We start from the raw sequence: 24,134 nt of genomic DNA, 5'->3' as shown, positions 1-24,134 counted from the left end.
CACATTTAACTTGTATAAGCTACTTCGTTTAAGTTAAACTAGTTTTCACACTGTAATGTTTATTGTAATTCTTGCTTTCTTTTCTTTTCTTTTTTTTGGATGTGGAAATGTCTGACTCTTACAAAAATACCAAAATATCAAATACTTTTAATACTTGTTCAGTTTCTCTTTGAATTTAATACAACATTTGAGGAATTTTCAGAGCAGTGGAAACAAGACCATGTAATTTGAATTAACTACTTTGGTTGATATAAATATTGTTGTGAAAGAAATCCAAACAAAATAAACCTGTTGTTGTTTTAAAGTAAGAAACAATTTCACCAAGCAAAATCAAGTTAAAAATACAGACATGTTCTAGTATTACATTTTTGAAATACCTGAATATGAACAATCAAGGCTGATTTATTTGATGCAAGCCGGGCAGCGTATTAGTGCATCCTGAAAATATTCTGTACATTAAAACAGTAGAATTGTGTTTAGTCATATCTTTTGGACATAATTGTGACTTATCATAGTGCATTATGCTTCAATTATACTATATTATAGCATGATGCATAATATCCATGTCCCTATATGTTTTTATTTTTGAGATATTTGCTAGTCATGCTGCCTTATGAACTAATGAGCAAGAAGCTCTGGATATTAAAACGTTTATGATGGTAAAAAGTGAACTGGACAAGCCTGAGAGCTTCATTCTTATTATAACATTTTTTAAAAAATGCCTTTGGTACAGTCTTACTGCAAAATTTCTGGGAGAGAAAAAGATTTGAGATCCAGTTTTAAGTTGCATTAGTACAATGTGATGTAGTATCTCTTGCACCATGTCTCAGTATAGGCTTCTTCTAAACCCTATTCTCTACAGTTTTCTATTATTTCTTGCTAGCACTTGCTCTTTATTTCTGGATCCAGCATGTATCTCTAGGTCCAACCCAGTGCATACAGTACATCAGTCTCTCTAGTTAATGAGAGATAGGTATGACATCTTGATTATCACTAAAATGAGGGATAATATGGCTGTTGTAAACATGTTGTTTGTTTCATTGAACAGATTTAATGATATCCATGTACCTATCCGTCTTGAATGTGTAAAATTTGCCAGTCACTGCCTTATGAACCATCCAGATCTAGCAAAAGATTTAACAGGTCAGTAAATTCAGTCTGTAAATGAATATAAAATATTTCACATAACTTTTGTTTTTAGTTGTATAGCAAAATCACACTGTTATGTTGTGGTTATTATCATATGATTATTATAGTTCATTTATGAAAAGCCTAACTTGGAAGATAGATCACTATTGATAGTTCTTCTACACAAATGATAAGGAAGCAAATCTTCCCCTTTCACCTAGTAACTGGGCTTTACGTGTAAGGGGACAACCTTGCTTGGGTGTAATAGCTGAATAGGATTATGTGTGTAGGGTCCTGGATATTATCTGGGAATATCTATCATGATATGTTGACTTTTGCATGTTGCACCTTTTGCGTGTACAGCTTGTTCAACTTTTACGCCTCATAGATTTCTGCATGTAAAAGAGATTGGAGGACATTATCCAAACTACATTTAAGGAGTTTAAAAGCAATTGTGACATAGCTTGGTACATGGGTCTCAAGTATATCTAAAGACATACTATTTTTAAAGAACTACATGACTGTTCATTTTTTTTTAAACAGACTAAGAAATTTGTAGAGCAAACCTATGCCATAATAAATGTGTTGTACATTAAATCCTTCAAGACAAAATTTAAGACACTTATGACAAAATTCCAAAAATAAGATAAAATGTAAGACATCTTTTGTTAAAAGCATATTTAGTGATGGGTACAATCATTACGATGTAGTGGTTTGATTAGACTACAGCTCTGGCGATCAGGGTTTTATTCCCCACTTGAATTTATTAATCTACTTGGTGACCCTGGGCAAGTCACACACTCTCAGCCTCAGGGGATGGCAATAGTAAACCCCCTATGAAGATACTTGCCAAGAAAACCCAATGACATGTTCACCCTAGGGTCGCCATAAGACAAAAATGACCTGAAAGCATACAACAACAACAACAGACAGTCAGAATATATTATGAATCTTAAGTAAAATATGAAGAACTATTTTTCTCTGGTAGAGACTGGTTAAGGATTTTTTTTTCTCACTTAAGTTGCTCACATTCTTAGAGGTATATCCAAATTATAGAACCAGAAATAAATTTCAATAAATCTATAAATCCTGTAGGTCTGTAAACATATGGGTGGTAATGTTGCTTTCGTGTATCCTATTGTATATAAAGGTGATTATCTATTGTGGTGATGAATTGTTCTGCTACGTCTTGTTAGTTTACAGTGCGTTAGAGCAAGTGGCCACTTGTGCTAGCTGGAAATTATAGAGCTGTAAATCTAAAGATTTATTGGGAGAGAGCAGAAGAGAAGATGTAGTACTGTGTTTTTGCTTTGTTGTATGTCTGGGAATACCTTGTAGAACAGAAAAGTCCTATAGTTGTTGTTTGATCTCTCAAGTATTACTGGACAAGAAAACTCCGTTTGAAATGACAGAATTATCTGAAAGTGTTTCTGATTAATATATCTTAAATAACCAACAGTAATTAGTTATAAGAGGGAATATAACATGGCTGTTGTAGTGCCTTTTATTACAGGCTTCTGTATTCATTATCTAGTATCAGTATGCTATCAACAATCTATATCAGATTAAAGGGATTTGAAATAGTGGTCTCAGATTTTAATTAAGGTGTCTTTTCTATACAGAGTATCTTAAAGTGAGATCTCATGACCCTGAAGAAGCTATTAGACATGACGTTATTGTATCAATAGTTACTGCTGCTAAGAAAGATCTCTTACTTGTCAATGATCATCTGCTTAACTTTGTGAGGGAGCGAACACTTGACAAACGGGTAAGTCATTATGTAAATCAGCTACTCAGACTATTAATCTAAAAATTCTTCATTGTTAAGATCTCTCACAAAATAATTGTCCAACTACAGATCAACATACTGTGATTGTTAGCTTCACTGACACAATTGTATGTTCCCAGACTCTGGGATTCCATAATCATGATGGCATAGAAATATCCTGTAAAAAATTTCTTCTGAAATTTTCCTTTTGTGTATTGCTGTTGCAGTATTGTGATTGACACAAGGATTTTGTGCAAATTCTTCACACAGATAATTTCAATGTAGGAATGTTACTTTTATTTTATTTACATGCTGGCATTCTCCCAATATGACCTCAAAATGGCTTACAGCACAAATTAAAACAAAATACAGTTGGCCCTCCACATTTATGGACTTGGTATTCAAGAATTTGGTTATTCGCAATCTGAGGGGCCAGCCTGCCCACCTCATCTTGCTATGCCTAGGACAGTGGGCTACAGCTGTCCCAGGCATCGGAGGAGGAGGTGGGCGGGGCTTGCCTTATTCACGAATTTTCCGCATTTGTGGGGGTCTTGTTCCCCTAACTCCTGCTATTGTGGAGGACTGACCGTACAACTAAAAAACAGTCATTATAATAAGAAATAATTAAAATACAAATTAACTATCCTGTTTAAAACAGCACTAATTTGAAACAGTTTTAAAGCATTTAAAACATAACAGTGACAATAAAAATACACCATCCTCCCATCAGAACATCCTTATCAGTTCATAGCCAAAAGCTTAACTAAATAAAAAGGTTTTTATCTGCCTCAGATAAAAGGAAGGATGGTGGGCTCACCAGACCTCCTTTGGAAGTTGCATAGCCTGGGAGAAGCTTACATGCCCTGGTCAAACATAGCAGTAGCATTTACATTTCTATACTTCTTCATAGTGAACTCAGCACTCTTTAAGTGGTTTACAGTTTGTAAGCCAATTGCCCCCCAAAAGCTGGGTACTCATTTTACCGACCAACAAAGGATGGAAGGCTAAGTCAACCTGGAATCCTCTGGGATTGAACTCAACATTGTGGTTGCAGTACTGGCATTTAACTACTGTGCCACCAGGACACTATCTGTGACAGTGGTGGGATAAAGAGAAAGCTTTCCCTTGAGGATCTTAAAACTTGGGAAGCTTATATAGGGAGTATGGTCTTTCCCATGGTCTGGTCCAGACTGTGGACCCAAACTGTAATGTGTGAAGGACTCTAATTATTCAGCATTTTAGATTTCTAAGTCTTAGGTTTACATTAAGCCTTAGTTTACATTATACATCACCTTGCAGAAGTATTTCCTCTTCCCACTGCCTTTGTCTTTTTCACATTTTGTTGTCTTACGTTCCAGACCTGAAATGGACTTAATTGGCACTGTCATTTCTTGACGTAGACAGGTTACTCATTACTGTGAAAATTTAATTGGCATTGTCACTTCTTGATATAGACAGGCTACTCAGCACTTCGAAAATGAAAAATACTTGTATATTGGCAGAAAACTTAAATCAACAAAAACAAACTTGCATTTGTTGGTTGTATTTTTATTCTTCCCTCAATGCTTAATAGAAGTCATTTTAGCATCCATGCTAGCTGTGAGTCTTCCTCAGTAATTCTCTTTATCAGCTTTGAACATCTTGAGTTTTTGTCCTTTGACAAAATTACTCCTGCCCATTCAAGCTGGATATAGATAATTGACAAACAGCAATTTTCAAGTCTTGCCACAGATATCAGTTGGATTGTCTGGATTTTCAAGTTGCTGTTTTTAAACCACTCCAGTAACAGTACCAATTAGAACTATTTCACTTCCAGGTTGTATCACAATAAAATTGAAAGGTCAAGGGAGTGTGTAAATATAGTACTTCTCCAAAGACATTGTATTCTACCAGATCTTTACAGTAATTCAAAGCAGTCCAACATGTGATCTTTTTAATTTGCAGAAAATTGGTTTGGCAACTGAACAAATTCTGAAATAAGGACTGCTATCTAAATGTGTCATTTCACAGTATTAAGTACCATAAGCCTAGTCCTTAGACCATATTTAAGAAAGAACCCAAAGTAGCTTTCGTTCAAAGAACCTTAAGTAATATCTTCATCTTTTTTTAAAAAAAATATTTTTATATCATACAATGCTTTTTGACATACCTTTAAGATATTTTCCAACAAATTTGATTTACTTAAATTCATAATTATCATGATTGCTTGTGTCAGCAAGTTATCCTTTTTCTTTCTTCTATTGGGATGACTTTCTTTATTCCTCTGTTTAGAGAGTCATTGTTTCTTTTATATTTTACTACTTCTTTCTAAAAGATATAATTTTTTCCTGTTTCCTTCAGTATTTCATGCTTTCTTAGATTTATTTGAGATTTTCTAAATTTCAAATTGTTCACCTTAATGGAAAAACCATTCATTTTTCAAAATCTGGCTTTTCTTTCAGTGTTTAATTGTTTTTGCAGTATTTTATTATGTTTTCCCATTTTTGTTCTGCTTTTTCTGGAATTTTTTTTATTTATCTCTTGTGTTAATTTATCCATTTTGATAATTTCCATAAGATCTGACTGCCATTCCTCTGTGGTGGATACTTCTCTGTCTTTCCATTTCCTGGCCACATGTATTCTTGCTATAGATGTCATGTATAATATTTGTTTCCATTTTTTCTTTGCTTGAGCTCATCTTTTTTTCTTCTAGCAAATGAAAATACATGCATAAACATGCCCTGGAATTCAGAATTAGAGATAGGGACAGTAAGTGTTCCGCAAAGAACTGGTGGAGACTTTCTGTTTATTAATGCAGTGTGGTTTGCTAGAGCATACTATTGCTTGCATAACTGGAGGATCCAATGGAACACTAATGGTTATTAGATTTAGTTATAGGCCTCTAACATATTTTATCCAACTGCTGTGGGGTAGTCAGAACATCAGTAGCAAAGGTACAGAAAGGAATGTTTTATTAAAATATATTTAATTACCATTGGTGGTTGTTTTTTTTTTTTTTTTGCAAGGGAGAGAAGGTAGTTAGGGTGCTGGTGAAAATAATTTGGTACACCATTCCATTCTGTTTTAGTTCATCTTCAGGTTTATAGTAATAAATCTGACAATATATCCTTTTAAACCATTTGAGAGCAACAATAATATTCTATATTTTGACATGTTTAGAGTAGAGAATGTAAAAATAATAACTGTTGATGTTTAATCTATGTTATTATTTTAGTGGAGAGTGAGGAAAGAAGCCATGATGGGACTTGCACAAATATACAAGAAGTATTCTTTGCAGTCAGAAGCTGGAAAAGAAGCTGCAAAACAAATTGCTTGGATAAAAGACAAACTGTTGCATATATATTATCAAAACAGTATTGATGATCGGTAGGTTAACCTGAGTTTTTAAGACTAGAAAGTATTTATTTTACTTTGTGTTCTGTGTGAATTTACGTAATTAAATAGTAAGAAAGGAGGAAAAGCTTGGACCATGATATGAAAAGTACATAACTACCATATAAGTTGACCGCATGTATAAATTGAGATCAGGTTTTGGGGCCAAAATTATAGATTTTGCCATGACCTGTGGATAAGTTGAGGGTAAAACTTGGAGGTTCCTATAGTGTGTGTATGTATGCATGCGACAAGAAGGACTCTCACTGAGGCTTTTTGCTTCAGCATTCAGCTTTCACTTCAGCAAGGCGAGGCGAGGCGAGGTGCACAGGTGGGGGATGGACTCTTAAACAGCAATATCAACCAATCACCCACGACTCTTTCTGCTTGGCTCAAGAGATAAAGAAATTCTAAATCTAAAAGAGCTGCTATCACATTATCCTAGTAACTTGTAAATAAGTCGGCCTGGGATTTTGGGGTCAATTTTGGAGAGCATACATTTTTAGATTTATAGACGAATATATATGATAGCTAAATTGTCTAGGGGGTCGTTGAGCTTGTTTCTTGGAATAGCATTTCTGAAGATGTCCTTGGAACTTAGGAAACAAAACATCCTCAGATTATAGTTCTCTACACTTCACCATTCATAGGAATAGCTGTAATATTCCTATTCTAAACATACACAGTCTGTGTCACTGAATTGATCAAATGGCACATGAACTAGATCATAGTGGTCTTAGGGTCTCGAGAAATATGAACTAGTCTACCTTAGGTTGTGTTCCCTTTCCTTCTGTCCCTCACACATCAGAGGAGGAAATTAAAATCTTTCACTTCTAAACTAAACACAGTCATTATTAACTTTGTCTAAAGTTTAGGGTCACTTATATATGAATGTAGAGCTCTGCACCTTTTTTGGTTAATAAGAACAAACCAGGATCTGAAGCCACTATTTGTTCTTGGCTTATTCCTAATAAATATAATTTAAACAAATATCAGTATCCTAGCTCAGATGTTATGAAGAAATTGTAGATGGTTGGAAAATTTTGATTTTACAGTTTAGAGCAGCGATTCCAGACTTAGTGTTTTTGGACTTCATGTCCCAGAAGCCCCACCCAGTTTGGCCAACAGGAATTCTTGCAGCTGAAGTCCAAAACATCTGGAGGACCAGGTCTAGTAAATGAAAGAGAAAAATGGAGCAAGTGTGAATGTTTAAACTGTAATCTTGTAGATTTAGGGGCTGTGCAGACTGCCCCTAAGGGGCAGCCTGCAGCCGCCTTCAGCTGCGCTGGATTGGGGCTGCAGCAACCGCATGCCACAATCCTGATCTGGCCTTTCCAGGGCGCAAAAAGGAGCTGCAAAAAGGAGCTCCTTTTTGCACCCTGGAAAGGGTGTGATAGTCACAGCACTGCAGCTTTAGGATGTTCCTTTGGTGCTATATTATATGGACGCAGTGCGAGAGGAGTGTTGTAACGGTGCACACTATGTGGAGCAGCACACAGCATCATGCTGCCCTAGGGGCAAAGTCGGGGCGTGCGTCATGTGGACACCACACCCTGATTCCACCCCCAGGCCAGCCTTTCTGGCTGGTGTTCACAGCTCCTTACTTTGCAGCAAGTCCCATTGAATTCAGTGGTGCTTGTTTATGAGCTGATATGTGTAGGATAGCATCATACATAGCAAAAGCCATAGGGGTTTTTTTACATGTGAACTGGACCACACGCTGGGTGTGTAGATATTACAATTTCAGTTACTGAAACCTGGAGAAATTAAATCTAATTCATACATTTCTCTCTCTTTTGAAGTATGAATCTTCAGTTATATAATATTACTTTGCTTAATAATCTAATTTATACTTTGCATTTGTTTAGCTCAGTATGGGTAAATTAATTTCATGACTTGAAATTAGAAATGTATTTTAATATCCCTGTCACTTTGTAAAACATAAATGTAATACTATTTATCTCTTTTTAGTTTGCTTGTGGAACGCATCTTTGCTCAGTACATGGTTCCCCACAATTTGGAAACAAATGAAAGAATGAAATGCTTATATTACCTTTATGCAACTCTGGATTTGAATGCTGTTAAGTACGTTTCATATGATAACTCTAAAGCGAATGCAGGTTTTTTTCAGTGTTAACATAACAGATAATCTTATTGGAGGAAAATAGATGTTTGATCTTGACACTACACTAGAACTCTTGGAAAACCACTGTTTCAGCCATTTCTGCCAGACATGGTTTAACTTGGTTTAATTATCTTGGGTGATATGCTGTCATGTTCTGCTGATGGAACTCTGGGTGTCAGTAGAACCCAAAGATTGATAGCCCCACCCCTCATGGTGTACAGCCTTAAATATCTGTTTGGAAGGATTTGGGGGTGGGGGGTTGAAATCCAGAGCATATTTATGAGGATAGCAAAGAGGGGCAGAGAAAGGTAAGGTTCTGCTGAGGATATGGAATTCCGTTCATACAATATTGTATTCCATATCTTTTATTTCAGAGTTTTTATCTTAATAATAATAATAATACTAATTAATAATAATAATAATAATAATAATAATAATAATAATATGTTTTATTTATAGACCGCTATTCCGCGTCTAATTGTTATCTTATTAAGTAATATTTTACATCTACTGTCTCAGCTCTTAGTAGTGCATAAAATGTCTTGATAAAGCTATACAGTCGGCCCTTCTTATACACAGATTTTTTATACACGGATTTAAGCATACAAGGTTTGAAAATGTTCCAAAAAAGTATAAATTTACCTTAATGTTCCATTTTTTATTAGGGACACCATTTTGCTATGTCATTATACTTAATGGGACTTGAGCATACACGGATTTTGTTATACACGGGGGATCTTGGAACCAAACCCCAGCGTATAACAAGGATCCACTGTACTAGTTTTGCAGCTTGTAATGCTTGAATTCTTTATGGTTCAATTCAAGCATTAAGACCCAGTTTTAGAAGAAAGATGGAATATGAATGTGGTGGTGGTGGTGGTGGTGATGATGATGATGATGATAATAATAATAATAATAATATCTTTATTTATAGCCCGCCTTTCCATAGATCAAGGCGGGTTACAATGTGCTAAAATGTACAAAGTATACAAATTACACCACATAATACACACATTACACTACACAATAAAACAGCAATAAGATATGTTAAAAACTACAAGTAACAACATCCAAGCTAGCACAGAATGCAACAACAGTGGAGGGAAAGAAGAAGTTTCATTGGGGACGCTAGGGGAAAGCCTTCTGGAAAAGGAAGGTTTTTAACCCCTTCCTGAATAGGTCGAGGGAGGTGGCCGAGCGGAGCTCGCCAGGAAGCTAGTTCCAGAGCCGTGGGGCCGAGATAGAGAAGGCCCTCTGTGATGTTATTGAATATTTAGCATCTGGATCTCTCAATAGTTGCTTCCCAGCTGACCTGAGTGTGCGGGGCAGATTATATGGAGAAAGGCGGTCCTCCAAGTACCCTGGGCCCAAGCCATTTAGGGCTTTATAGGTAATAACCAACACCTTGTATTGAGCTCGGAAGCGGATAGGCAGCCAATGTAGATCTTTAAGGACAGGTGTTATATGACTGACCCTGGAGGATCCAGTGACCAGTCTTGCTGCCATATTCAGAACCAATTGTAGCTTCCGAGTATGGTACAAGGGTTGCCCCATGTAGAGTGCATTACAGAAGTCCAACCGAGAGGTTACCAGAGCATGTACCACCGTTTCAAGGTCCCCCCGGCCCAGGTAAGGTCGCAGCTGGCGTATCAGCCAAAGCTGATAATAGGTGCTCCTGACCGTCGCATCCACCTGAGATGTAAGTGATAGGTGCTCTGGAAGCAAATCCAAAGGGATTGTGAAAGCATCTGACTGACATTGCCATAGATAGGATCACATTTCCAAAAGGTGACACAACTTGGAATGTGCCATGTTATCTGATACTTCACTGATTCTTGGATTCTCAAATAGAATCATAGCCCAAAACTCCTGTCAGGTAACATCTGATAGACTGAAATAGAGCAGTAACAAAGAGCTAGCATAGTGTGGTGGTGAGAGTGATGGACCAAGACTCTAGGAGAACAGGGACATCCTTGCTCAGCCATGGGAACCCACTGTGTGACCTTGGGCAATCACACTGTCAGAGAAAGTCAGGGACAAACCTCTTAATAAATGTTGCCAAGTTGCCATAAGTTTGAATCAGTTTGAAGATACATAAAAAATGATGGAGGTGGGACTTCTTCTGTGCCTTCAGCTGCCTCATCCAGGAGGTGAGGGGGAAAGAAGAGGAAGAGGTGTGCCCCGTTCCTCTTCCTTCCCCCGCGCTGCCCCCAGCCTTCAGCTGCCTCCAGAGAGACAGCTGGAAGCTGGGGAGGGTCAGGAAGGAGGAGGAACAGCCTCATGCCTCTTCTTCCTTCTCCCTGCCCTCCGCATGCCAGGGGAAATGGCTTTGTGCCATAGGTTCACCATCATGGGATTAGATGAAATCCTAAAGTGTAAAGATATACAGCTGAATACCAAAATTAGAATCATTTAAGCCGTTGTATTCCCTGTTACTATATATGGCTGCAAGAGCTGGACAGTGAAGAAAGCAGATAGAAAGAAAATTCTTTTGAGATGTGGTGGTGGAGAAGAGTGCTGTGGATACCATGGGCAGTTAAAAAGACAAACAAATAGGTTCTAGAACAGATCAAGCCAGATCTCTTCCTCAAAGCCAAGATGACTAAATTGAGGCTGTCATACTTCAGCCACTTAAAAGGAAGGCATGACTCATTAGAAAAGGCATGATGGGGAAAGTGGGGAAGGTGGAGGGAAGTAGAAAGAGAGGAAGACCACATGCCAAATGGATAGACTCAGTCAGGGAGATCACGGGCCTGAACCTGCAGGACTTGAACAAAGAGGAAGTTACCTCATTCACAGGGGTGCCATTGGTCGATAATGTAGGATAGCAGGTCTACAAAGCTATTTTTTCATTAACTGTGTCTGTACATTTTATTTTATTATAGAGCTGAATTAGCTATAATAAATGCTAGGCTTTGTATCAGCTTTTCAGTAGATCATGTCTAGTTAGTTAGACTTTAGAGTTCCATGGCTGCCTTTTTTAGAAGTTTTAAACAATGTATATGATTTACAGTTTAGCATGATACTGTGCTCATTTGCGCTATTGTTATTTATTTATTTATTTATTTATTTATTTATTTTATAACTATCAGGGCCTTGAATGAAATGTGGAAGTGTCAAAATATATTGCGGCACCAAGTCAAGGATTTGGTTGATTTAATTAAGCAACCCAAAGTAAGTATTTTCTTTTTACATTTTTTGTATGCATGTAGTTTAAGACTTCATCTTGAGATTTTATTTTTTCTGTTTTCAGTAGTGACACTGGTGAGAGTTTTTCACAGTGTATAGAATTTTACACAGATTTTTTTTTTAAAAAGGTTATGTAACCCCTTTTATATTGTCTGGGATGGTTCCAAATTCAAACAGTTCTTTACTAATGTTCACACAATATTGCATTATTTGACATGGTTTTGTAAGTTACTATTATTTTGTAAGTTACTGTTATTACAGTAATTTGAGATGGCTAATGAATAGTGCATTGATGCTAAAATCTTTAGTAAGGAATGTCCCCATATGAAATGAGATGGTAAACATATTATGCAAAAAAGTAGTGGTTTCCTCCAGAGTACGACTAGTGTGATCCAGTTGAAATCCCCATTCAGCCATGAATCTCAGTAGGTGAAGTAGAGTAAGGGTCAAAACAAATGGCTCTAAAGGGGCAGCGTCATGCCGCCCCTTTGAGTGCCAGATTGCGGCTGCGGCAACTGCACATCGTAGCCCCGATCCAGCGTTTATTTGGCCCAAAAAAGAATCAGCAAAAGATGCCACTTTTTTTGGAGTGGAAAAGGGTGCCTTTGCCGCCACAGCTTTTTGGTGTTTCGGTGGTGTGGTGCATGTAAATGCCACATCACCAAAATACAGTGAAGCCGTTGCATGTGTGGTCAGCTGTGTGGCTTCCCGACAGCATAGGGGCGTTGTCAGAGCATGCGGTGTCTAAATGCAGATATCGCCTCCACCTGGCACTTACTGCTGGTCTGTTTTGCCCATAAGTCATCATTTCTCAGCCTAACTTAATGCATGGTTTTGTGTGGACAAAATGGTGGTGGGAAGCCATTTGTACCATTCTGTACTCCTTGGAAGATGATTCAAATGAGAATGAAGTTAATAATTAAGAAAAGCTAATTCCAGCATTAGTCTCAACTGGAGTAGACCTATTGAAATTAATGGATTTGTTGGTCACCACTTACATAGCCCACATTGATTTCATTGGCTCTGCTCTGTTTGGGACTCCAGTTGGATATAATGTTGGTGCAAACTTGAGCGTGCAGAGTAAACTTGGAAGCCTTGTGTTGAAGATAAACAACTGTTAGCTGCCGGAGCATGCCAGGAAAAACTGCGGCTAGAAGAAAGGCACACCAACTCCTGGCTTATCTCCGTAGAGGCACTTTGTTCTCGCATGTGTCTTTGGCAACAAATAAAAAATCACCAACACCATCCACCAACTACAAACCTACAAAATGTACAAACGGACATCTGAACTTCTATACACATTTGCCATGTGGCAATCTAGCTCAACCCTTTCCTGTACAATTTCCTGTGCATCTTGGAATATCTTCCCCCTTGCAAAGATGACACAGTTTATTTACATCTTGCTACGTACTCCTGGCACACACTGTGACCTTGGACATCACCTGTTGGTTTTGAGTCCCACCTGCAGCCAATTCCATGCTTCTGCAAAGTGAATAACCAAAATGTAACATCTGAACATTTTCATACACTCTATACATTAACATATAGCTCCACATCAATAAATATATAGTTAGTAATCTTGGGTCTGTTGTAAAGCTATCTTTCTTATAAATTGGCAGAGTCATGAAATGCTGCATTGAAAATAAAATGTTTTAATTGAAGGAATGCAGTTTTATTTTCAACATTGGTTTAATATATTAAAGCCTTGGAGCCAGAAATTATTTTGGTTTTACATTAAAATTATTTTGGTTTTACATTAAAATTATTTTGGTTTTACATTAAAATGTGAACAGAATTTGGCTTACAAGGTAACTGGCTACTGAGTTCTGTATTGCATTCCAACTCAGTATTAAATGTTAAATAAATGTACATCCTCTTGAAGACATTTCACAAGTGTTCTGGCCCTTTTCGTTAGAAAAGCTCCCTCTTGTGGCTCCGAGGCTCTTTGGTTTTCCTGCCTTACTATAGTAAATATGTTTGTATCAATGATGGAGGCTGTCAATCCCATTTCAGATCTTTTCAAACTCCTTTATAATAATTCAGGTATGGTTCTCTCTTACTTCTTCAGAAGGAATGCCTTTGACTTGGTGTTTCCTTTCTAAAACTTAAAAAAAATTCTTTGTCAATTATAATCTGACTTGGAAAGGTAATTTTATTATTATAGCTACAAACAGACAGTTTTCCTAACTCACCTGGAATACTGTGTCCAGTTCTGGGCATCACAATTCAAAAAGGATGTGGATAAACTGGAGCATGTCCAAAGGATGGCAACTAAGATGGTAAAGGGTCTGGAAACCATGCCCTATGAGGAATGCTTTAGAGAGCTGGGTATGTTTAGCCTGGAGAAGAGAAGTTTAAGAGGTGATATGATAGCCCTGTTTAAATATTTGAAGGGATGTCATATTGAGGAGGGAGCAAGCTTGTTTTCTGCTGCACCAGAGACTAGAACATGGAACACTGGATGCAAACTGCAGGAAAAGAGATTCCACCTCAATATTAGGAGAAACTTCCTGACAGTAAAGGCTATTCGACAGTGGAACACACTCCCTTGGAGTGTGTAGAGTCTCCTTCTTTAGAGGTCTTTAAACAGAGGCTGGATGGCCATCTGTCGGGTCTGCTTTGATTGAGATTTCCTGCATGGCAGGGGGTTGGACTGGATGGCCCTTGTGGCAGGGCTGGCTCATCCATATAGGCGAACTAGGCCATTGCCTAGGGCGCCAAACAGTAGGCGGCACTGTGATGGCACAGCAGCTTTTTTTTGCATAATTAAAAATATTAGAGTGAAAACTGTCTCTGGGGCGGCCCTGGGCCTATGGGTCCTGGAGGGGAGGCAGGAAAAGGCAGGAGGAGGAGGAAGGGGTGGCCTCAGCGTCAGCCTCTGAATGCAAACTGTGGTAAGGCAGGCAAGGAAGGAGGACCAAGGGAAGGGAGCAGGGCTCTGGCAGCACTTTCTGGCGGGGAGGGTTCAGGCCACTCAGCCTGGGGTTTGGAGGCTGCTGCCAGCATAGACTGGGGCACTCATGGAGCTCTGGCTATCTTTCCCCCCCCCCCCCCCGAAAGAGATCTCCCCAGTCCCCCAGCCTCAGTTCTCCCTCTTTCCCAGACTGACCCTCTTCCTTCCCCATTTGCCCACCCTCCTCTCTGAGTCCTACAACACAGATTGTGTTGTTTTTGTTGTTGTTTGCCTTCAAGTCCTTTCTGACTTAGGGGCACCCTTTCGTGGGGGTTTCTTGGCAAGGTTCCCCCTCTCCCAGAGGAGGCTTGCCATGGCCTCCCTCTGAGGCTGAGAGAGCGTGACTCACCCACCCCAGTGGGCCTCCATGGCAAGGCTGAGTTTCCAACCCTGGTCCCCAGAGTTCCTTCTTTCCCTTTATCTTCTTCCCTCCCTCCCTCCCTCCCTCCCTCCCTCCCTCCCTCCCTCTTCCTTCTTTCTTTCCTACCTTTCCCCTTTCTTCCCTCTTATCTTCTTTTCCTCCCTCTATCTCCCTTCTTTCCTTCCTTCTCTCCTTCCTTTTCTTTCCTTTTTACATTAAAATGTGAACAGAAATGGCCCCATTTATCTCCCCCCAACTCCTTCCTCCTTCCCAATCCACCCACCTTTGCCTCCTTTCCCATTCACTCACACTTTTCTCAGATTCCTAGACCCCCCCCCCCCTTGTTGTTGTTTGTTGTATGCCCTCAAGTCCTTTCTGATTCATGGCCACCCTTTCATGGGGTTTCTTTGGCAAGATTTGTTCAGAGGAGGTTCGCCATGGCCTTCCTCTGAAGCAGAGAGAGTGTGATGCCCCCACCCAGTGGGTTTCCATGGCCGAGCTGGGATTTGAACCCAGAGTCATAGTCCAACGCTCAAACAACTAGTCCACACTGGCTCCAACAATCTACTTTAAAAGCTTGGTCTTCTTCCCAGGGTGTCCAGATGTCTTCACCACAAAGGAAGGCACCTCAAAATGGAAGACATTCAAGAAAAAGGGAGGACAGGATTCAAGAAAAGCTCAAAATGCTCCTAGAAATGTAAATGCATGCTTTTTAGTCATGCTCAAAATGGAAGATGTTTTAGAATACCTCCTGGACAGAAGGTTGGAATGGAGGGCATGTTCTGGAAGAGGAGGAGGTCTGCCCTGCCCTGAGGTGAACCTACCATGGGGTTTCCTTGGCAGTATAAGTTCAGAGAAGCTTTGCCATGGTCTTCCTCTGAGGCTGAGAGAGTGTGACTTGCCTACTCTTGGTGGCTGTGCCTACTATGTGTCTTTTCTTTCTCAACCTGGAGCCATTCCCCTCCTTTTTTGATAGGCTGCATCTACACTGCAGAAATAATGCAATTTGACACTGCTTTAACTGCCCTGGCTCCATGCTATGGAATCCTGGGATTTGGATTTTTGGAGGAGATTTCACCTTCTCAGTCAGAGAGCAGTGGAGCCACAACAAACTACAAATCCCAGGGCTCCATAGCATGGAACCAGCAGGATGACCAGATGCCCCCTTTTTCTGGGGTATATCTTACATTTCAGTCTTCTGTCCAGGAGGAATTCCAAAAATGTCCTCTCTTTTGAGCATCTCTAAGAAGCATGAATTAATATTTATATGAGGGGTTTCAGCTTATCCATGGTCATGTCCTCCATTTTAATTGAAAGCCCTACAATTCTGCAGTTCCTTGTCCTCCTTTGTGGTTACGACAGCCGGTCACCGTGGGAGCCAAGGGCAGCTAAAGTGATACCAAACTGCATTAATTCTGCAGTGTGGCAGCAGCCCTGGTCCTCTCACCTGGTGACCCTACTGGTTTTCTTCCCTTTCTTCTGACACCCTTTTCTGCCCCATGGGTGAAGATTTTTATTTTTTAGGGGTCCACCACCCCACAAATTCATGGGAATGGGATCTAGATTTTTCCACATCATTAGAATGAATAATTCTTCCAGCTTGCAAAGGGAATATGTGTTCATTAGTCTCCATTCCAAACACCACAGCAATAAAAAAGTCTTTAACCTGTAAAAACCCAATTGGCTTTTTGACTAATTCTCAGTACTGTTTCAAAACTGAGTTAAAGACTATATTGTTTAGAGAAGCATTTCCAGAGGCGAGCCCCTCTCTGACCCAGGAAGCCTCCTTTTAACCATCCATTAAGAAGCCAAGCCCTTCCTCCAGTCCATCTGCCTTGGTCCAGGCCTCGGAGGTGGAAAAGAACTGCTGGACCTGATCCCATTCCCCACCACCACTCCCTTCTCCTTTTGTGTCGTGTCTTCTTAGATTGTAAGCCTGAGGGCAGGGAACCGTCTAACTAAAAGATTGTATGTACAGCGCTGTGTAAATTTACAGCGCTATATAAAGGTTAATAATAATAATAATAATAATAATAATAATAATAATGTGACAACAGATTGGAACCTAAGTTTTGTGTCATGTTTAGCTTTAACAAACGAAACAGTGGAAATCAAGGGGTGAAAATAATTATGAGGGGCAACAGGGGGTGCCAAAATATTTCTTGCCTAGGGTGGCAAAATACCTAGAGCCAGCCCTGCCTTGTGGTCTCTTACAACTCTACAATTCTATGATTCTATACTTTATAGTAATTTCATAGTTACCTTGTTTGGGCAAGCGCTAGCTTTTGTTCTTTACGTTTCTGATCTTCCTATTTGGGAACATTGTATACAATGCTTTTAGCTGGATTCTTTACAATGATTATTATTTACCAAAGGCACCTGATCCTGCCTGATCTTGGAAGCTCAGTTCTGGTTAGTACTTTGATGGAAGACTGCCAAAAAAATACCAAAATGCTGGTATTCAGAGGAATGAACTGGCAAAACACCTCTGAATATTCCTTGCCTAAGAAAAGCCTGTGAAATTCATGGGATCACCATAAATTGACAGGCAACTTGAAGGCTCACACACACAAGTTGCTGCTATTGAATAATGTGGTGTGTGGTGATCCACGGGCAGATAAAAATGCACATCAGAACCTCGCCAATAAGTGGATGTCCTGAATTTATATAAAGCCACCTTGAGTACCAGACTGGGGAGAAGGGATGATGGTGGTGGTGGTGATTCACTTTGAAGTCTACCTGTAAGAAAACCAAGAATGAGGGCAACATCCTAGAGTTCTAGGAGTTGGAAGCATACTTGGGCAGCTGTGGAGAAGAGATGGGGACCATCCTAGTGGCTGGGGGTTGTTTTTCTGCCAAGCATATGTCACTTTATTGGTTTCATGTATGTCTTTTGCCTAGTGGATGTCATTGTTGCCTGAGAATGATTTTTACTAGTTTGTAAAACAAGTATTTTCTTTTGCTTTGTTAGAATGAAGCAAATGATTTGTTAGTTGGGGCCTCAGGCCTAAATTCTGCTTTGTTGTCATCTGTTTCTCTTCTGAGAAATATGTGCTGTACTAGAAAACTCAAAAGTCCAGAAGACTTCCATCACAGTGTTATACTCTTGAGCAAGTTAAATCCTCCTCAGTTTGCCTTCTGGGAAAAGGGTGTTTTGTGATTGGTCACACCCAGTGTAGCAGCCATTTTGTTAATGTGCCCACAGTACTTTACCAAAATATGGAATATTCCCAGTGGCTGCAAACAATTAAGTGTTGCAGGCATTGATGATAACCAGCATAGGGCAAAGAGATGACTGTAGAGCAAAGCTGTGGGACTGAGCAGTGCTTATTTGGAGTTAGCCATCCAACTAAGAGGTGGAGGAATTACTTTTAACTCCTAACTTGGAAAGCTTGTTCAGATACAGTGGTTAATACAGCACTAGTAAAAATCACTGGGAGGGACAAAAACAACAACAGAGCTATACTTTCCCTGGCTATCGCAGCAAAGTTGAATACAAATCAAAGCATTTTCTCTTCCAAAGCCAGATCTTACTCATGACTGAAATGTGCCAAGAAAACCAGTTATGTACATCAAAGTTTGGCTGGAATTGAAAAGCCACTGCTGTCTTAGGCATCTTGTCCAGGGACAGATGTTGGCAACTGAGCTAGAATTGCTAACACCTGCCAGGTCTAAATTTAATGTATAGCAATAGCAAGTACATTTCTGTACCTCTTATCAGTGTGCTTAAGCACTCACTAAGCAGTTTACAGTGTGTAAGCTAGTTGCCCCCAACAAGCTGGGTACTCATTTTAGTGACCTACAGAAGGATGCAAGGCTGAGTGGACCCTGGAGCCCTCCAGGATCAAAATTACAACATTGTCAACTTCCAGTGTTGTGGCTGCAGTATCAGCATTTAACCACTGTGCCACCAGGGCTCTCTTAGTGATTTCTTCAGCAAGGACCAGATTACCAATTATTTGAAAGGGTTTGGGATCAAGCCCTGTATCAAACAATACATTTTCAATGTCCAGACCTCAGGTATTTATTTATTCCTTCCTTTTCAGATGTGATTGACCATCTGGAAAGGTCTTGTCAGAGGTCCCCCACTTCAAATGAAAAACAAAACTGATCCAAAAGTCAGTCTGGAGAATTCTAATGTGCTTTAATGTGAAGCCTAATTTTATTTATTTAAGAAACTTCCCAGGTGCCTTCAAATTACAAATAATTTCCCAAAGTTGCATAGAAAATAATAATAAACATGTTAAAACCAACCTCCACATTCCCATGTACAAAAGAGAAACAGTAGTAAAACCATTTACTGGCAACTTGAAAATAACTTGTAATGTACAGAATTGTATTATCTAAATACGTTATCTATTTGAGGGCCTTTAAAATAGATTATGCAGAATTCTGACAGGTAATCTGCCTTGTGCTGCCTGTTTTTTTTCTGATAAGGAATAGAAGAGCTTAATTCCAAGAAATGGCCTCATTTGTGCTTAATCCCCTGGAAGATTTACAGAAGGAACCTGACAGACTGACTCTTTGAGCAGCATTGGATTTCATTCTCACTTAATTATAGGTCTGAATTGTTTGAGCTGATCAGTAGGTTGAACTGTGCTCCAGAACTTTAAACAGTTGCAGTTAGCAGTATTTCCTACTCTTGTCTTTTACAGTGGGAGAAATAATGTGATGAACAGAATGGTTCAATCTCTGCCTCAAAATTGAACAAGAAATTTTGTATAAATTGGGCTGAGTGGGGAATGGAACTATTCCTGGCAGATTTCTGGTATTAATCACATCAAATAATACTTAATTTTAAAGCTCAGTATTGTAATAATTTGCTATATTAAAATAGTATTTCCAGTACTCTCCAGTTAATGTGGAATCCTCAGCCTAACCAATATACCCTTTTCGGACATACCCTTAATATTTATTTGCTTATTGGCACATAAAGATACAATTAATATGTTGAAATTCTGGTACAGTGTGCCTGCGCCATGCATAGATGCATTTTACGCAGCTTATGCGGAAGCCGCTTGGGGAGGAAAACAATGGTGCGTGTGCCCATAGTGCACGCGCACTGCTCTGCCACATGCACACATCCCATTATTTCCTATGGGGCTCGAGCATAGGTGGATTTTCCCTTATGCGGGGGGATCCGGAATGGACCCCCGTGTAAGGTGAGGGCCCACTATATTAATTAAATGTTCTTGCATTTATATGAGGAAAATAATGCTTAAAATGCCATAATTTTTATATATGGACTGGAAAGGGCAATGTGTTACAGTGCGCCCGTGTTATTTGTGGGCACACTATACGTGGACTTCAGCGTACGTGCTCAAGCCACGGGGAGCGCACAGGGCGCAAGGGGCAGCACATCCCATTCAAATGAATGGGGAGCACGCCTGTGGCATGCGTGCGTTACTGCAGCACCACGCGGCCGTGCCGCCACGCACACAAGCCCCATTCAAATTAATGGGCTTGAGCATATGCGGAATTCGCCTAAGGCAAGGGTCCACTGTATTATAAAGATGGCAACCGGGCTGCATACTGAAATAGAACTCTGAAATTACATAGAGATTCTAGAGTCTGTAAATTAACTTGTTTTTAAGATGAGAACTGAAAAGTACATGGAATGAAGTCAGGAGGAGTTTACTTATATCATTGTGTTTGTTTCCTGTAACTGGTTTTTCATATTTGCAGTGTTATAATTTTGTTATTAACTCCTAATTCAATTAAAGATTTTTTTAAGGAACTGCCTGCCAAGAATTCTAAGAAGCTTTTCTGTTTCTTAGTACAGGTTGAGTATTCCTTATTTGAAATGTTTGGGACCAGAAGTGTTCCATAGTTTGAAATTTTTTGGATTTTGGAATACACACACACATGTTATCCCTCCGTATTCATGGGGGTTAGGGGCAAAGGACCCTCAAATTGGAAAATTTTGCAAATAACCCCTCCCTCCAGTTTCAGAGCGACAGAGCGTGCACACTTGCCTCTTTTCCCTCTTCTGATGCCTCAGAAAGCTTGCCTGAGCTTTCTGAGGCATCATAAGGAAGCCGGGAGACTCATGTGCACTGCTCTCACCCTTCCTCCTCACCGCAGGCAGGCTCTCAGAGGCATCAAGGAAGGGAGAGAGAAGCACACAAAATTCTCCCGCCTCCCTTCCAATGCTTCAGAGAGCTTGCATCAGCTGTCTGAAGTATCAGAAAGAATGCGAGGGACTCATTCTCCCTTTCTCTGGCTGCTGCTGCCCTAGAAAGCCTTGGGAGAAGCCTTCCCCAAGCCCTCCTAAGGCAGCAGGGGCTTGGGGGAAGGGAGTCCCTCCAGACCCTTCTGCCCTGAAAAGCCTTGGGAGAAAGAAAAAGAAAGAAAGAAAGAAAGGTTGCCTCTCTTTCATCTTGCTGAGTTGCCCTGTAGTTGGCTCAGCAGGGCTAGTTACAGAGTGGCAGGGAGGACATGGAGAGGAGGGGGAGTGCATGCGCATTTGGAGGCCTAGACCTTGCAGATGTTAAAAACCGTGTATTCCAAAGCCGTGAATACAGAGAGATGACTGTATAGGCTGGATAGAGAATGAGGTCCTGTGAGATGGTGGAAATCCAAGCATGGTGCTTGACGCAAATCCACACCTCACACCATTCTACAGATCCTTGTGTCTCTCTAGCTGTGTCTTCCTCCAGCCTCACAAATACAGTACAGGTAAGTATCTCAAAACTTTTTGGATTTTGGAGTACTTTGGATTTCAGAATTCTGGATAAAGGATATGCAATCTGTACTTTGAAAACAATTAATTTCTGGTAAACAGTTCACAGTGGATTATGCTCTCTTTTAAAACCATAAAGCTACCCACAAATTAGGGGGTAACTTGTGCGGTCTTTTTTTACTTCTGTGAAGTACGTCATATGGCTACATAAAATTTCAGCTTTTGCATTTTAATTAATTCTTCTTAAAACTATGACCTCTAAGATCTAAATCCAGTTGTGAATCATAGAGTAGCCTTGTTGAATTAATGGTATTTCCATAAGTGTTGGCCTACCATTCAGCAATTAATTCACAGGTCTCCTGCAACTGGAACTAGCAACTGGATTTCCGCCTTAATTGGTTTTTAAAAACATTTAAATGTTGATGATCCCAAGATATCAATGTGAGTTGGTTGGGGTAGGAGAATGAATATGAGCAGTGGCATATACTTACTGTGGCCTTTGCTGCTGTCAGAACAAATGAGTCTTAATAGGGAAATGTGACTTAAATCATTGCTACTAGAGCTTCAGCAACAATATTTAAAGATCCCTTGGTATTGCCATACTTCATTTAGTACACTTGTGAACAAATATGCTTAGCATTTTATCATATGTATGCCCAGCAAATTCATATAATTTTCACCGTATTTGAGCTAACAGAATATACATTATACAAGTATCCCTTATCTGGAATTCTGTTCCAAAATCCAAAATTATCCACATGGGTGGCTGAAGCTCCGCAGAATTAATGCAGTTTGACACCACTTGAACTGTCACAACTCCATTCTATGAAATCCTGGAATTTGTAGCTTGTTGTGGCACCAGCAGTCTGAGAGAGTCTAAATATCCCTCAGAACTACAAATCCCAGAATTCAATAACATTGTGCAATGGCAGTTAAAACGGTGCCAAACTTCATTAATTCTGCAGCCTCAGATAGCAACACCTTTGCTTTCTGATAGTTCATGTACAAAAACTTATTCCCCAAATTATTAAACAATATTGTGTATAAAATTACGTCCAGGCTATGTGTATGAGATGTATAGGAAACATAAGTGAATTTCATGTTTAGACTTTGACCCCATCTCCAATATATTCCATTATGTATGTGCAAATACTCCAAAATCCAAAATACTTCTTGTCCCAAGCATTTTGGAAAAGGGAGACTCAACCTGTATACATTTTTGACCGAAGAATTATACTGTAAAATTTGGAGAAATGCAGATGTTAAAGGATAACAGCATTCTGGCTTAATTATGGGTCATTGAAATACAAATTCTTTTATTTTTTTATTGAAAGTATAGTTAAGATTAAACCCCTTAGCATTCCTACTTCTACATAAGTGTAATGTATTAATTAATTAATAGTAATTATCTTGGATGCTTTGAAGCAATATTGATTATATTGTAAAGTCTTGTTATTAAAAAATGTTACCTCTTCATTTCCAGACAGATGCCAGTAGTAAAGCTATATTTTCAAAAGTGATGGTGATAACAAGTAAGTTTTAAAAATGTTTTAAGGGTAATGTTTGAATAACCAGTGGTTCCTTGTTAATTTTTTAATACCGAAGAATTGATTAAAGTGCTTCCTTACTTTGAAGAAGTACCACACTATTGAGTTTTCAAAATGAATTAGAAGAAGTTGTGCAAAGAAATACTGATTTAGGTTTTTGGTAGTTTGAGAGATCAAACTGGGAGGTAGGAGACAATCCTTTTTTCATTGTATAAAATCCATAAAGAGATTCCTGGACTTTGTTCAGAATGCAGTACATAATGCAGTTTACAGCTTTCAGTTTTTTGTGCTCTTCCTTCTTTTCTTTTCTTTTTTTACTCTCTGTTGCTTCATAGATCAGATCAAACAGTGTAGGTTGGTGAAATACAGTGCAGAAAGGAATCTTGATGTGATACTGCATTTTGTAATGACATGGAGGAAATAAAGTGAAAAGGAGAATATGGCCTGGGATAGATTGCCATAAAACGGCACCCTGCTGACACCCGTTTTTCCTCCGCAGGAACGGCACAGCCCCCAAACAGCATGCTGTCACTGGAGTAAAAAGAACCCGGTATTTCCGGCTTCTTTTTACGGCACCGCAGTGATGTTGTGAGTGTGCCACTGGCACACTTGTGACATAAGTGGCGTGCGGCAACACGTAGATGCCATGTGCCACTTACGTCACAATCGTGGCGCCCCATATGGATGGGACGTCGCCATTATGGTGTCGCTGTGCTGTACTAGGGTTAGGGACCATGAGGTTGCTGCATGGTCTCTAATCCTAATATGGCGCCAGCATGGTGCTTTCATGCCTGTGTGTATTGGGCCTAAGAAAGATTTCTAAATACTCATGTTCCAGTCCTAAAATTAACATTAGAAATTAATTTTACAATTCTCTAAATTTAAAATGGAAAGTAACTGAAGCAGAATAGAGTACAGAGCTGACTCAAAATATGGGATGAATCCTTCTGTCCTTAACTCAAGTTAAATACCTAGCAATGATGTTTGGGTTAGAGCCTTTGAAGTTGGT

General features: G+C 39.5%; 1 protein-coding gene across 2 annotated transcripts in view; it reads left to right on the top strand.

Moving 5' to 3' along the window:
• The window catches only part of PDS5B (PDS5 cohesin associated factor B), a 111,531-nt gene that overhangs the window by 48,518 nt on the left and 38,879 nt on the right, over positions 1-24,134 (top strand). For both annotated transcript variants that reach the window (XM_089512514.1, XM_089512513.1), the window contains 6 exons: positions 1,049-1,143; positions 2,751-2,896; positions 6,111-6,262; positions 8,240-8,353; positions 11,486-11,567; positions 23,062-23,110. In XM_089512514.1, the coding sequence (XP_089368640.1) occupies positions 1,049-1,143; positions 2,751-2,896; positions 6,111-6,262; positions 8,240-8,353; positions 11,486-11,567; positions 23,062-23,110 (638 nt within the window). The remainder of the gene's footprint in view (positions 1-1,048; positions 1,144-2,750; positions 2,897-6,110; positions 6,263-8,239; positions 8,354-11,485; positions 11,568-23,061; positions 23,111-24,134) is intronic.

Source organism: Sceloporus occidentalis, unplaced genomic scaffold (assembly GCF_023333645.1).
Source record: "Sceloporus occidentalis isolate IW3139 unplaced genomic scaffold, rSceOcc1.0.p SCAF_2, whole genome shotgun sequence".
Lineage (NCBI taxonomy): Eukaryota > Metazoa > Chordata > Lepidosauria > Squamata > Phrynosomatidae > Sceloporus > Sceloporus occidentalis.
The sequence above is the reverse complement of the archived record's forward strand: the minus strand, read 5'-3'. Positions and strand labels throughout refer to the sequence as shown.